The following is a 14,978-nucleotide window of genomic DNA, read 5'->3' as shown; positions in this document are numbered from 1 at the left end:
GTCCCTCTGGAAGCTTGAGACCCCCAGCACAGAGGCTCTCTATAGTGTGATCATCCATCTCAAAAGTGAACGGCTGAACAACTCACTGACTGTAGTACAAAAGACTACCAGACCTGTTTTTTAAAAAGTCATGCCTAAAGTCTATAAGTTTGTTGTTTTAAATGTATATATTTAGTAACACAAAACATCAACCTCTGCTGTGTCTCTTATTATCTTTTGTTTGCTGGCTGACACACATCACACATGCAAATAAGAGAAGGCACACCTTGTTTTTCTTATTTGAGTGCGCAAGTATACAAATAAGCAGGAAATAAAGTATGAAAATAAGTCTTTCTTCAGAAATAACAAAAAGATGGGAGGTTCTGAAGACCAGATGTAATATAATGACACATGAACACACAGAGAGAGAGAAACAGCAGCAGATTCAGGAGAGAAACACACAAGAGATGAAGAGTAAGAACTATTTACATTCTCATTCTTATTAAAATCATTCTTTTGAAATGAATCTGTTTTTGTGAATTGATCTGAAAATAACTTTTAATGAAACTTTATCAATAACTGATTTTCTGAAGAGATACAGTAGTGATAGAAATGTTGACTTTTAACTTCATTGACTTTTATACATGACAGAAACTAAGCAAACTTTTATGTCATACTCACAGATTTATTTGATTTTAAATTTGCAAATGATTTTATGTTGAATGACATAATTGTGAACAAACAGAAGTTTAACATTTGAGGTTTTCAATGTGTTTCTTCCTCAGAAATGGCTCAGATTCTGTATTTCAGTCTTCTTGTCATTGGTGAGTTTGTGTTTCTGGTTTTGTGTTTGATTTAAATGTCAGGAGAATTGACACCAGAGTTATATGTCTGTCTATAAATAACTGTTCTTTTAAAGAAAAAGAACCAAAAACCATTTTATAATAATTACTTTATTAAATATATTATATATAATTACAAACAAAATATCAATAAACTCCTAATTAACACATGTCAACCAAATAAACTTCACTTTGAAACATAATCAAATTAGACAAGCATAAAAACGTACATAATCAACAATTCCAAACCATGTTGGTGCATGGGAAGGCAGATAAGGAATAACAGGTGAATCTCTACAGTGAACTGAGTACAGCTCATTAATAAAGAGTCACAGGTGTAATGCACATTGTGAACAGCGCTATATAAATAAACTTGAATTGAATTGTTCTCACTTAAAACCAAGTCAACCAATCTCCATGTGACAGAGTCCGACTAATTTTTGTCGCAAATGCGACCTTATTTCTTAATGGTGCGACTTAAAATAATCAGAGGTTTCACCGGTGTGACCAGCCTAGACATTTTGTATGTCCAATATGCAGATTTATTAATTGACTAATCCAGACAAATTCACTCATTTATTAATTCATTATTGATTATACAATGAATGCGTTTGTCAAGCGATTCTGTAAGGTATTACTTTTTTCGCTCTTTAACAAAAACAGCGATTTAAGGATAGAGTTTAGTTCCATGAGAAAAGGTATAAATTTTGGTATTGATTTTGCGAATTTTTGTTTGTGAATAAAGAATTTTGCATATAGAATAACAAAGTTCATCAGATGTTCAAGAGCAATATCCTTTGGGTTAACATAGTAACAAATAACACCTTCAAGGGAAAAAGAGTAAACAGTGCTAGCAGCATCAAAAAAATAAGTTTCAATATCACTCCAAACCTTTTAGATATCTCACAATGGAAAAACAGATGTGAAATTGTCTCTGTGTTAAGATTACAAAAGGTACAGGAATCATCAACATCTATAAACTTAGCAATAGTACTTTTAACAGGATATATATTATGTATCAATTTGAAATGTACTTCCTTAGCCTTGTTAGATATGCAATATTTGTGGGGTAGAAGCCAAGTTTTTTTCCAATTTATGTCCTCTTTTTTGGATCTCAAGTAAAACTTGCCTCTAGGCACAACTCAATTCATTCTTTGAAAACACTGACGAATATGTTTATTATTACACCCTCTGTCTGTGAGTTCAATTCCACTCAACATCAGTTCCGGTAGGCTAGTTTTATGTTCACTGACACTCAAGTGGTTTCTTATTAGTTGAATTAAACCTATTGGTATAGCACGGGTAACAGATATGTATTCTCTGGCGGGAACAGGAAAACTATGTACAGACATAAAACGTTCATAAGATAACATATTACCAGTATTATCAAAGAGATCAAGGATATGGATGATACCTCTTTCAAACCATTTCAACAAGAACAAGGATTTATTTCTTATACTAATATTGCTGTCATTCCAGAGGAGAGCTTTGTGGGGAGAGAAATTATGGACAAAAGCCAGTTTCCATGCTAGGAGAGTTTGATGATGAAATTTGGACAGTTTGATTGGTAACCTATTAGGTAAATAATTACATTTCAAAAGAAAGGGAAGACCTCCAATCTCATTAAAGATAAAGTTTGGGATGAAAAACCAGATAGAGTCGGGGTTTCTAATACATTTTTTCAACCAGTTAACCTTAAAGGTATTTACAGTGTCGATAAAATTTTGGACTTCAAGGCCACCTTCCGCATTTCCTGTTGGAGAGTACACATTTTTTAAGCTTATGAGATTTATTTTTCCAGATGAAGTCTAAAAAATTTTTATTGACTTGTGTGGTAGTTGGCTCACTTACAAACAGGGATAATGCTGGATATACAAAGCGAGACAAGCCTTCTGCTTTAGATAGAAGAACTCTTCCTAGGATAGACAAGTCCCTTTGAAGCCAGGTGTTAAAAATAGATTTGGTCCGTTTTAGTCGGTTTGAGAAATTTAAATGTTGCCTAGCTGTAAGATCTTTAGTTATGAATATTCCTAAATATTTGACAGAGGTTTTTAAAGGAATATTTTCAATTGTAGAGTCATTGGAACTATGCAAAGCCAAAATTTCACATTTGGACATATTAAGTCTTAGACCTGAGGCGTTACAAAATTGGCTAATTAGTGTAATAGCATTAGATAGTTTAGTCTTGTCTTTTAAAAAAAGTGTAATGTCATCTGCAAGTTGAGAGATTTTTAATTATCTGTTAAAAATTGAAATACCTTCAAATGTATCATTGTTTACTATATATATTGATAATAACTCAAGTGACTAAAAGAAACAGAAAGGGAGAAATGGGGCAGCCTTGCCGGACACCTCTGTTAATTTGAAATCTTTTAGACATATTCAAATTAATTATCACAGAGCTGTTAATGTCTTTATAAAACATGCTGACAATATCAATGAAGTTATTTCCAAAACCGAATACTTTCAGGGACTGAAAAAGAAAGTTGTGTTCAATTGTATCAAAGGCTTTATAAAAGTCTAAAAATAAGATAAGAGCCTCAGTGTTAACTTCATTTGCATAGTCTAATAAATCCAATACAAGTCTAATGCTACTGCTAATATGTCGATTTTTCATGAAACCTGTTTGAGTTTCTGCAATAATCCTATCTAATCCTACTTTAAATCTGTTCGCATATACTTAGGCTAATATTTTATAATCAATTGTTAGGAGAGTAATAGGACGCCAATTCTCTATTATTAAGGGGTCTTATCCGGCTTGGGGATAAGAGATATAAGTCCCTGCTTCATTGTAGCCGTCATCTCTCCCCGACTGATGCATTCTTTGTACATGCATAATAGCGGGTTTTGAATATATTCCCAGAAATGAATATAGAATTCGACAGATAGACCGTCAATATCTGGTGATTTCCATTTTTTCATTGAGAATAATGCATTTTTAAATTCAATAGTTGATAGGTCAGCGTCACAGATAGATTTGAAATCTTCAGTAATTAAAGGAATATTAGTCTGAATTTTTCCTAGAAAATTTGCACAATCCTTTGCATTAAAGTTAGAGTTATATAGTTTTCTGTAAAAATCTAAAGCAAACTCATTTATCACTTTCGGATCTTTCGAAAGAATTCCATTGATATTGAGGGCAGTTAATGATTTTCTTTTTGATTTCTTTTTTCTTGAGCAAAAAAGTAATTAGTGTTTTTTTCTCCTTCCTCTAGCCATTTAGCCCTTGACCTAATAAAAGCGCCTTTTGCCATGTCTAGATAAAATTGATCCAGTTGTAACTGGATGTTCTTTACTTCAAGCTCATCTTCCAAAGAGATGTGATCTTTATTGAGTAAAAGGTTAAGACTGTACATCATATCAGTTTCTAGTCTGTGTTTTTCTTTCTTTAATTCTTTACTTCTTTTGATAGCAACATACCTGACTTTATATTTGAAGAACTCCCATTTATTTTGATAATTATCATTAAGGCCATCATTGAGAATGTCTTGTACAAGCTTTGTAACTTCATCATTGAAAGACACATCCTTTAGAAGAGAATTATTGAATTTCCAATAACCTCGCATACCAGATATTTCTTGCTTAGAAGCTAGCTTCAGAATGATTTGCTTATGATCGGATAAAGGGGCATTTAGATGATTATCATTTTTTACATATTGAAGGGAAGAAGATGGAATTTAAAATAAGTCAATTCTAGATTTAGCGGAAAATCCTCTATTACACCAAGTGAATTCTTTAGTAGAGGGATTAAAAAACGGCATGCGTCAGTCAAGGAGAGGCTGGAACAAAGTAGTGAGATGAGATTATTATTCTGAGAAATTGGATTTAATTTGGGAGGGTATCTATCAATCATGTCATCTGGACATTCATTAAAATCACCGCACAAAAATATATGTGAACCAATATATTTATGTTGCAAATCTGTCAGTTTTTCAATTATTACATTAAATAAATTTGTGTTGGAGGCATGACAATTAAACCCATATATATTGCAACAATGAAAAAAGCATTGTCTTGTTTAATTATAAGTACGATCCATCTACCATTATCAGAGGCCACGGTTTCAAGAACATCCCCTTTAAACTTGTGTAAAAAGATTAGCACCCCAGCAGAGTGATTAGTACCATGACTAAAGTAGCCTGCGTTACCCCATCGTATTTTCCAAAACTTTGTATCTGATTCGCAAGAATGTGTTTCTTGAAGTAAAATTAAGTAAACTTCAGATCTTCTGCAAAGCAAAAAAATCGCTTTCCTCTTAGTGATGTCCCTTATACCCCTGACATTTAGCGACATGACATTAAGAGAATTAAACTTCAAATCCATAAAACAGAGACAAATATATATATATATATATATATATAAAAATGTATACCTTCAACCGAAGAAACCTTGGAATGTGCTGAAGAGACTCCACCAAAAATGAGGTGGTGATTAACAACCATTTTAACAGGCCAACGCCAAGAAGTCAAGTAAATCAGTAGCATTAATTACGAACTTGAGACTACAGTAAATCGTGTTTCAATATGGGCAGAGTCTATAAGTAAACAGGATTCTTAACCTAATGAAATAAATTAAATGTGACAGTGAAAGTTATTTCCATAAGCCCAAAATTTGTCAAAGAAAGAGATACATCTAAAAAAAAATCTTGTAATATCTCCCAAAAAATCATAGCCATCTATGATTCCATGTGCTAAATGCAAATCTTCAATTTGTCATTTGTGTAAACACTCTATAAATGTACAGTTGTGTTCAAAATTATTCAACCCTCAATGCTGTAAATGGTTTTAGGGAATTTAGTGTACAAAATGTCACTTGGGGGTCAATAAAACTGATAATGATGTGAATAGTTTGTGTGGTTACAAACATGGTGAGGTCAAGAGATGGGTCCAGGAAGACAAGAGAACAGGTGATTACTCTTCACAGGAAGGGCAATGGCTATAAGAAGATTGCAAAGATGTTAAACATACCAAGAGACACCATAGGAAGCATCATTCGCAAATTCAAGGCAAAGTGCACTGTTGAAACGCTACCTGGTCATGGCAGAAAGAAGATGCTGACTTCGACTGCTGTGTGCTACCTGAAGCGTAGAGTGGAGAAAAGTCCCCGTGTGACTGCTGAGGAACTGAGAAAAGATTTGTCAGATGTGGGTACTGAAGTTTCTGCTCAGACAATACGGCGCACCCTGCGTAATGAAGGCCTCCATGCCAGAACTCCCAGGCCCAACCCCTTGCTGTCCCCAAAGAATAAGAAGAGTCGACTGCAGTATGCCAAAAGTCATGTGGACAAACCACAGAAGTTTTGGGATAGTGTTCTGTGGACTGATGAACCAAAATTAGAACTGTTTGGGCCCATGGATCAACACTATGTTTGGAGGAGGAAGAACAAGGCCTATGAAGAAAAGAACACCTTACCTACTGTGAAGCATGGCGGGGGGTCAATCATGCTTTGGGGCTGTTTTGCTTCTGCAGGTACTGGGAAGCTTCAGCTTGTGCAAGGTACCATGAATTCTCTTCAGTACCAGGAGATATTGGATGACAATGTGATGCAGTCCGTCACAAACCTGAGGCTTTTAAGACGTTGGACCTTTCAACAGGACAATGATCCCAAGCATACCTCCAAGTCCACTAGAGCATGGTTGCAGATTAAAGGCTGGAACATTTTGAAATGGCCATCGCAGTCACCAGACTTAAATCCGATTGAGAACCTCTGGTGGGACTCAAAGAAAGCAGTTGCAGTGCGCAAGCCTAAGAATGTGACTGAACTGGAGGCTTTTGCCCATGATGAATGGGCGAAGATACCCGTAGATCGCTGCAAGACACTTGTGTCAAGCTATGCTTCACGTTTAAAAGCTGTTATAACTGTAAAAGGATGTTGTACTAAGTACTAAGATTGAATGTCACTTGGGGGTTGAATAAAACTGATAATGATGTGAGCTCAGAAAAGACATTTGTGGTTATTTCATTATAAATGTTATGTTATATTTGTCTGACCTACACGTGCCTCTTTGATTTAATTGTAAGCAGGATGAGTGAATGATCATAATCAATGTCAAACCGACCAAAACAATCAATTTCAGTGGGGGTTGAATAATTTTGAACACAACTGTGTATATGTGTATTTATGTGGTGATGGTAGGGTCCAGAATGTGGTGGGGCTTGGCCTTTAAAAACCCAACCCACACCGTTACTCAGGGATTGTTAATAACATAAGAGAGGGTCCTATTGTGGAGCCTCGAGCAACTGAACCCTGTGGATACGGATGGTTGGATCCCTTATCGTTGGAGATTATATTTTTTGACCAGTTTTATTTATGTATAATTATGTATATCTGTTTCTTTATTACTTTGGATTTTTCTTTTTTTTCTTGATTGGACAATGTTTATACTCCATTCACTATGGATTCACTTTTTAGTGGTGAAATAAAGAACACTTTGCACAAAACTGCTACTGTGAGTGAGCCAGAGGTGTATAGTGCTCAAGTATTTTACTCTCAGGGATCAAGTATCTTTACTTTCGTTTAAAGGTTTTTACTTCCATACATACAAGCATGTCATATATCAAACCTTTTACTCAATTACATTTGAAAACTACACTGCAATTTTTACATTTAAAAAAGTACATTAAAAGTCGCAGTACTTACTTTTACTCAAGTAAGTTACTCAACAATCATTTTACTTGAGTAAAAGTTATATTGTATATTTTTAATGTACTGTAGTATTTAAGGTAAAACGCATGTAAAAAATGTGTTGAATTAAATGAAATATGTATATGCTTCATAATGTGGTCAAGTAAAATTTCCCAAAAAGGAAAAACACTAAAATATATAAAGATACTCGATAAATGTACTTGAGTAAAATACTTGAGTACTGAGCACCTCATTTATGTTTACATTTATGCATTTGGCAGACGATTTTATCCAAACCAACTGAAAGAATGTAAACTTCTTATATCCAGATTCTCACACCAACTTACATTGCTTTATCCTATACATTTTACTTGTGTATTTTCAATCTCCTGGGATCGAACCCACAACCTTGCGTTGTTAACGCAATGCTCTTACCACTGAGCTACAGGAAAGCTGTAGAGAAAATCTCTCCCTTTCATATATGTAAACAGACTTAAAGTTTTCATCTCAATGATATTGCTTTATTTTCTTGTTTTCTCGGCGCAAGTATGACGTGTTTTAAAATGTGATTTGATTCCGATTTGCTGACTCGAGCAGGCTACAACCTGTCAGAATCTGCTTCTTCAATACAAACGTTGCGTCAGTAAATGATGATTGTGTGGTGTCAGCCCACTCCTGCTTAGATCGGCTCTGAGTGAATGTATCTGAATAAAAACTCTCTCTTTCAGCTCTCGGTTCAATATCTGAATGCTCTCAGCGCCGCTATCACTATATAAACATGGAGAAGACCTGGACTGAAGCTCAGAGATACTGCAGAGAGAAATACAAAGATCTGGCCACAGTCCACAACATCAATGACATGAACGAGCTGAAGAAGACTGTGAATAACAATCAGGAGATCTGGATTGGACTGAAGAGAACAGATGTTTATAAATGGAAGTGGTCTCTGGGTGATCCTGCCAAATATCTGAACTGGGAAACTGAATCATCAACTGACACAAATAATTGTGCTGTTATGAGAAATGGAAAATGGCATCAGCAGGACTGTTATGAGATGTCACAGTTCATCTGCTACAATGGTGAGTGACAGCAAACCTTCACTTAACATCACATGATCATAAGAAAACAATAATAAACATCACAGTTAAGACACAGAACACATGTGGGGCAGATGAACAGGGTTGGACACTTCAGATTAAAGCAAATCTGCACAAACAGTCAATTAGATACAGTAGCATCACTATATCTAACTCACCTCTCATCTCTAACTCACTTCTCATTTCTCACTCACTTCACTTCTCATCTCTAACTCACCTCTCATCTCTAACTCACCTCTCATCTCTAACTCACTTCTCATCTTTAACTCTCTTCTCATCTCTAAGTCACCTCTCGTCTCTGACTCACTTCTCATCTCTAACTCACTTCTCATCTCTCACTCACTTCTCATCTTTAACTCTCTTCTCATCTCTAAGTCACCTCTCGTCTCTGACTCACTTCTCATCTCTAACTCACTTCTCATCTCTAACTCACTTGTCATCTCTCACTCACTTCTCATCTCTAACTCACTTCTCATCTCTAACTCACTTCTCATCTCTAACTCACTTCTCATCTCTAACTCACTTCTCATCTCTAACTCACTTCTCATCTCTAACTCACATCTCATCTCTAACTCACTTCTCATCTCTAACTCACTTCTCATCTCTAACTCACTTCTCATCTCTAACTCACTTCTCATCTCTAACTCACTTCTCATCTCTAACTCACTTCTCATCTCTAACTCACTTCTCATCTCTAACTCACTTGTCATCTCTCACTCACTTCTCATCTCTAACTCACTTCTCATCTCTAACTCACTTCTCATCTCTTACTCACTTCTTATCTCTAACTCACTTCTCATCTCTAAATCACTTCTCATCTCTAACTCACCTCTCATCTCTAACTCACTTCTCATCTCTAAATCACTTCTCATCTCTAACTCACCTCTCATCTCTAACTCACCTCTCATCTCTAAGTCATCTCTCGTCTCTCACTCACTTCTCATCTCTAACTCACTTCTCATCTCTCACTCACTTTTCATCTCTAACTCACTTCTCATCTCTCACTCACTTCTCATCTCTCACTCACTTTTCATCTCTAACTCACTTCTCATCTCTAACTCACTTCTCATCTCTAACTCACTTTTCATCTCTAACTCACTTTTCATCTCTAACTTTAGGTGCATCAAAGGATTTATGTATCTGTCAATCACAGACTTTAATTCTCAGCTGTGGTGAGTTTCATTTGTATTCCGTCCAATGAATTTAAGGCAAGATTACATGATGAGAAAATTCAAAAAACACAATCGCATGAAATGTGACTTTTTATCAACAGAGCAGGGAACCATTAAAATCCTTTCAGCCAATTATGGGCGTACAGACGGACAGACCTGCTCTACTGGAAGACCAGCTGGACAGCTATCAAATGTTCAGTGCCGTCTGGAAACATCTCTAAGTGCAGTGGCCACTCGGTAAGAACAGAAAACATTATTAAAGAGCTATCAGATATTATCAGATAATATTTTATATATTTTTGATTTTTTTGGCATTTATTTCACAGATGTGATGGAAAAACGAGTTGTTCTATGGTTGTGGACTTCACTGATCCTTGTAATGGAATTTACAAATACCTGAATGTGTCTTATGAGTGTGTTGCAGCACCACCAAGTGAGTTTTACACCCAACTGACACCTAACTCTATACAGTGGTAAAAATTAATTGCATTTTAAGTGTTATTTATTTATTTATTAAGTATATAATTAACAGTCTGCTAGTAGTGTACCTGTAGGTGTACTATTGTAATACTGCTGGAGACTAATCTGGTCCTCTTCTAAGTTTATTAAAGTATACTTTTAAGTGAAGTCTAAGTTTAAGTCTGATGTTTTTAACTCCAGTCCTCGGGCTCTCACACAAAGTGTTTATGTCTCCATATTGAACAAGTGAATGTGTTAAATCAGATTGAGTCAATGAGATAATGAAGTTAAGATTGAGTCAATCACAATCACTAAAGAAAACATGATCAATAAGAAGAAAACCACCTTCATTGTGATTAATGTTTCCTTCAGTGCAGTGTTAATATCGTTGATGAAAACTACTACGAAAAGTATTCTTTAATGACAAGATTTCACTGACGAAAACAAGACGATGACTAAATAAAAATGAATACATGATAACTAAAACTGTAATAGAAATATACTGAAATTATTGTCAACAAGTAAAAATGAGACGAAAATATTCTTGTCCCATCTGGCGGATATCAGTTTGCGCGCATGTGCTGCTTCACTCATATAAGCGGTAGAGTGAAGTCTCTTTGGGTAATCAAGCACAGACATATATTCTGTGTCTCCACATGGATTTCAAAGCGTCTTATTTTCCTTTATGACCGCCGGTAAAAATTCAAATTGTGCTATAAATAGCGCAAATAATCATTAAGCTGCTGTGTACATATGCCTTCTACTTCTTCTACGAGTGGTGCGTTTTTTTTTAGCAATTCACGTACAAAACTGTTAGTGAATATAAATCATGAGACTTGAATCTTTATTTTCTTCAACAGACAGCAGTAAAGCATATATTATTGAAACTTCTTATAAAACATGGAGAGAAGCTCAGAGTTTCTGCAGACAGTATCATACTGATCTGATCACTGTGAGGAACCACAACATCCACAACATCATTAATGATCCTGAGAGATCTGTCTGGATTGGTCTGTTCAGAGACTCGTGGGAGTGGTCAGATAACACTGACTCCGCCTTCAGATACTGGGACTCTGGTCAACCTGATAATTCTGAAGATTGTACAATGACCAATATGAATAATGAGGGAAAATGGCATGATGTATCTTGCAGTAACGCTTACACTTTTGTGTGTCATGAAGGTGAGTTAATAAAAGTCAATGTGTGTGTTTGACAACAGAAGTTTCTTCATGATGAAACTGATCTTAGTTCAGTCTCAGTGTTTGTGTTTTGTTCTCATGTTCAGTTGTTTGTGTTTATTGTGTGTTCAGATGAGCTGATATTGATCCAGAAGAATCTGAGCTGGACTGAAGCTGTGAGATACTGCAGAGAGAATCATGTGGATCTGGTTTCAGTTGATTCACAGGAGATTCAGCTCATGGTGACTGAAGTTCTTCATCAGGCCTCGACTGCTGAGGTGTGGCTGGGGTTACGTCACTCCTGCTCTGTGGGGATCTGGTTCTGGGTGAATGGAGAGATTGTGTGTTATCAGAATTGGGCTCCAGGGAATGAAACAGCAGTGGGCGACTCTGAGAGTGAAGTGAGATCTGGAGCGGTTCAGTCTGGAGGAGATCATCTCTGGATCAGTCTTCCTGAATCTCACAAACTCAACTTCATCTGTAGAAGAATAGATAAATAAATATATATTTTTTGCTTCCTTTGTTAACTTTCTGGTTTTGTTATTTAGCAATAGGGAGCATTTAAACGTCAGGAATCAGGACTCAACTTTAGAGGAAAGAAGGCTTTAAGTTATTTTATTTCAAGAAATTTGCATTTATTACATATTTAGGCTTTAACACTTTTATTGTAATAAGGTACTTGAGGCTGCTGCTTTATCGTGAATAAATCATGACTGAACGGGGTTTTCTGCTTCACAAAACACCTTCAATTATTGTTTAAGATTATTCTGTACTTGTTGATGAATCTGGTGAAGGTTGACTTTCATTCTGCATGTGTTGGATTCATGTAATGGTGATGGATCAGTTTAAATAAACTCTGATCTACAGACACTATTTTCTCTCCTGACTTTTCACTCCATCTGCAATCGTCACTGTTATCAAAAATGTTTAGATTTATTTTACGAATGTGGGAGCCTATTGATCTAGACTAAATGTGGCAGTTTAAACTGAAATTAACTGAAATTATGACCACCAGCCAGCACAGTCATGTGGGGCTCAGATGGGTTTGATATGTTTGTGTTGTTTGTGTTCTCGGCTGTTTGCGGGTGTCACGTAGGCCCCATATGGGTTAGCCCAGATGAAATGAACACTGTCTAGTGTGAATACTAAAGGCTGCTTAATGTAACGCTGAATGTTGGACTGAATGAGATAATGAAGTGATAACAGAATCACTGATGGACAGAGAAACAACAAAGACAGAAATATATAAAACACAAGAACTGACTTCAGCCACAGCGTTTGATGAAATCAACTGTAGATAAAAGAAAACATTTAATCTTCACAAACACATTTACCATCTTCACTTACTGCAGCACTAGTTTCAGTTGTTTGAGAATAAAGGTCAAGTGGATGAAAGTTAATGGCATCTAGCAGCGATGTTGCGAATTGCAACCAATGGCTCACTCCATCCCTCCCTTTAGAAGCCCAATGGCTGCACAGGACTAAGATTTTGTCACATTTTCATTTATTTGCTGAATGAGAAAATGTTTTTACAAAAGACTGTAAAGCAGTTTGTCTGTTTAAAACTACTGTAGAAACTGTCTGAATTCCATGAGAGGGGGCCCGAGTAGTTTAATCATATTCTGTGTGTCAAAAAGTTGATTGATTTATGACCCTCATGTCTAAGGTCAGTCAACCTGTCACTCAAATGCAACTTTAATGATCAGTCTTGATCGACTGTTACGACTGTTGTGAGTCCTTTGTCCCGCCACCCCTCCCTACTGAAGGCTATCTACTAGAGATCGACCGATACATCGTTTTCCGATATTAAATCAATTCCCCATCATCGGGTATCTGATTTCTATTATCGGATTAACCGCTAAACTTCGCCATCTTGTGGCCATTTTTTATAGAATTGCGCGCAGGAACGTCACTGCAGCAGAGCCTCTGCGATTTATGAGACCCCTCTTTTTTTTTTTTTAAATTGGTTAGAATGATTCATTTTTTAAACAAAGACACTTTAGTAACAGTGCACTTTATTTTCACTCCATTTATTGGGGTATAGATGCAAATGTTTTTCTTTGTATGCAAGGAGGGAGTGATTGTTCTAAATAAAATAGTTTGTTCAGTTGTGTTTTAATCAGTGTGTCAAAAACTGTAAATAACAGTAAATAATCATCTGTTCTGCCTTCAGGTATCGCTGCCTGAATATCGGACACACAAACATGCAAATAATAATAATAATAATGTATCTTCACTTCTGTTTGGAAATAAAACCCCCTCAAGGGGAATTTAAATTGAGTTCTCTTGTCGTGTCATCCTTCCACCCTGTTACAGCATTCAAGCATGTAGTCCGACGTCTGAAAACTTCCTGTCTGCCACCCCACTACAACATTGATCTAAAGACTGAGGAACTCATGGTAGCAAGGCACTTTTTGTGCGTTTATACAGTAAACGGGTGTGTGTTTGTGTGTGACGGGGTAGACTCGTATTTGGCTTGTTCAGTTCTCAAATGTTATACACAGCAGTGCATTCCAGTAGAATGCTGCAATACGTTTACCATCATACCCCTGTTAGGGAGGATAAAAGTTTTTTTATAATATTGAATTTATTACTATTATACCTTTATTGGGGGCTGACCCCCCCTTAAATGAATATCTTAGAACCGCGGTGGTGTTCAACCTATCAATGATAGGTGCAATCCAGAACTTTCACTGTCTCTGGGCCTGGTGTCAATGAGAGAATTATATCAGTGTGAGATGGTGGTCTAGTGGGTTAAACCACTGAACTGGTAAATCAAAAGGTTGCTGGTTCGATCCCAGCAGCCACCACCAGTGTGTCCTTGAGCAAGACACTTTACTCCATGTTGCTCCAGGGGGATTGTCCCTGTAATAAGTGCACTGTAAGTCGCTTTGGATAAAAGCGTCTGCCAAATCACTAAATGTAAAATGTAAATGTAGTAACAAGGGCGTTTTAGTTCTATCACTAGCATAATGTTTGCGTGAATACAATTCCCTCTTATATGACAAAAGCTTGGGTTAAAATTGTGATTTTAATTCATGTCTCCTTTAACATTGATGGAAAACTGCACTGATGAAGACTTAATGTTGATTTTGGTGTTTTTCTGCTTCAGCATTTTTAACCACTAGAAGGCGACAGCATCTTATTTTACACATCAAACAGCTTTGCTGCAATACCATTTATTAACCGTTTTACTCATTTATCACTTTGTGTCATATAATTTGTAATTTTCAGGTTAAAATTTTGTTTTGTTTCATGGATGTGAATGAGGAATGTTTTTTTTTGTATTGATAAAAGCTAAAATATAAAGACAAGTTCCCCTTTAGTCGGTCTCTCGACGTTGTGTTGAGTGACAGACGGGGGTTTGATCTAGAGAAACTATCTCGAGATAACTTTAAAACGCCAATGGGCTAGTCAAATGGCCCGAGCACGGCAGTCTCCACCCGTACACTTCAGATACAGGTTGTGTAATGTTCTTAAATAACAGAGACAACTGTAACGTAACATATAATCCTCACATTCACACATGTGCCATATTGAACAGTACAGAACATTGATCTCTTAACTCTGTCAGAGCGCACAGATAGTTTCTCTTCATCATGTGCTTCATCCTCATTAATAAAGGTC

At 36.2% G+C, this 14,978-nt stretch overlaps 1 protein-coding gene across 1 annotated transcript; it reads left to right on the top strand.

Moving 5' to 3' along the window:
* The first annotated feature begins 423 nt into the window (after positions 1–423).
* LOC130421299 (macrophage mannose receptor 1-like) lies at positions 424–11,979 on the top strand. The gene is made up of 8 exons (XM_056749111.1): positions 424–453; positions 765–803; positions 8,174–8,524; positions 9,661–9,714; positions 9,816–9,951; positions 10,041–10,147; positions 11,034–11,354; positions 11,484–11,979. The coding sequence occupies exons 1-8, from the start codon at positions 447–449 to the stop codon at positions 11,849–11,851; spliced, it is 1,383 nt and encodes a 460-aa protein (XP_056605089.1). The 5' UTR covers positions 424–446; the 3' UTR covers positions 11,852–11,979.
* Positions 11,980–14,978: the final 2,999 nt, after the last annotated feature.

The sequence above is a fragment of the Triplophysa dalaica genome, chromosome 5, assembly GCF_015846415.1.
Source record: "Triplophysa dalaica isolate WHDGS20190420 chromosome 5, ASM1584641v1, whole genome shotgun sequence".
In the NCBI taxonomy this organism is placed as follows: domain Eukaryota; kingdom Metazoa; phylum Chordata; class Actinopteri; order Cypriniformes; family Nemacheilidae; genus Triplophysa; species Triplophysa dalaica.
Note: the sequence above shows the minus strand (reverse complement) of the source record. Positions and strands in the feature narration are given on the sequence as shown.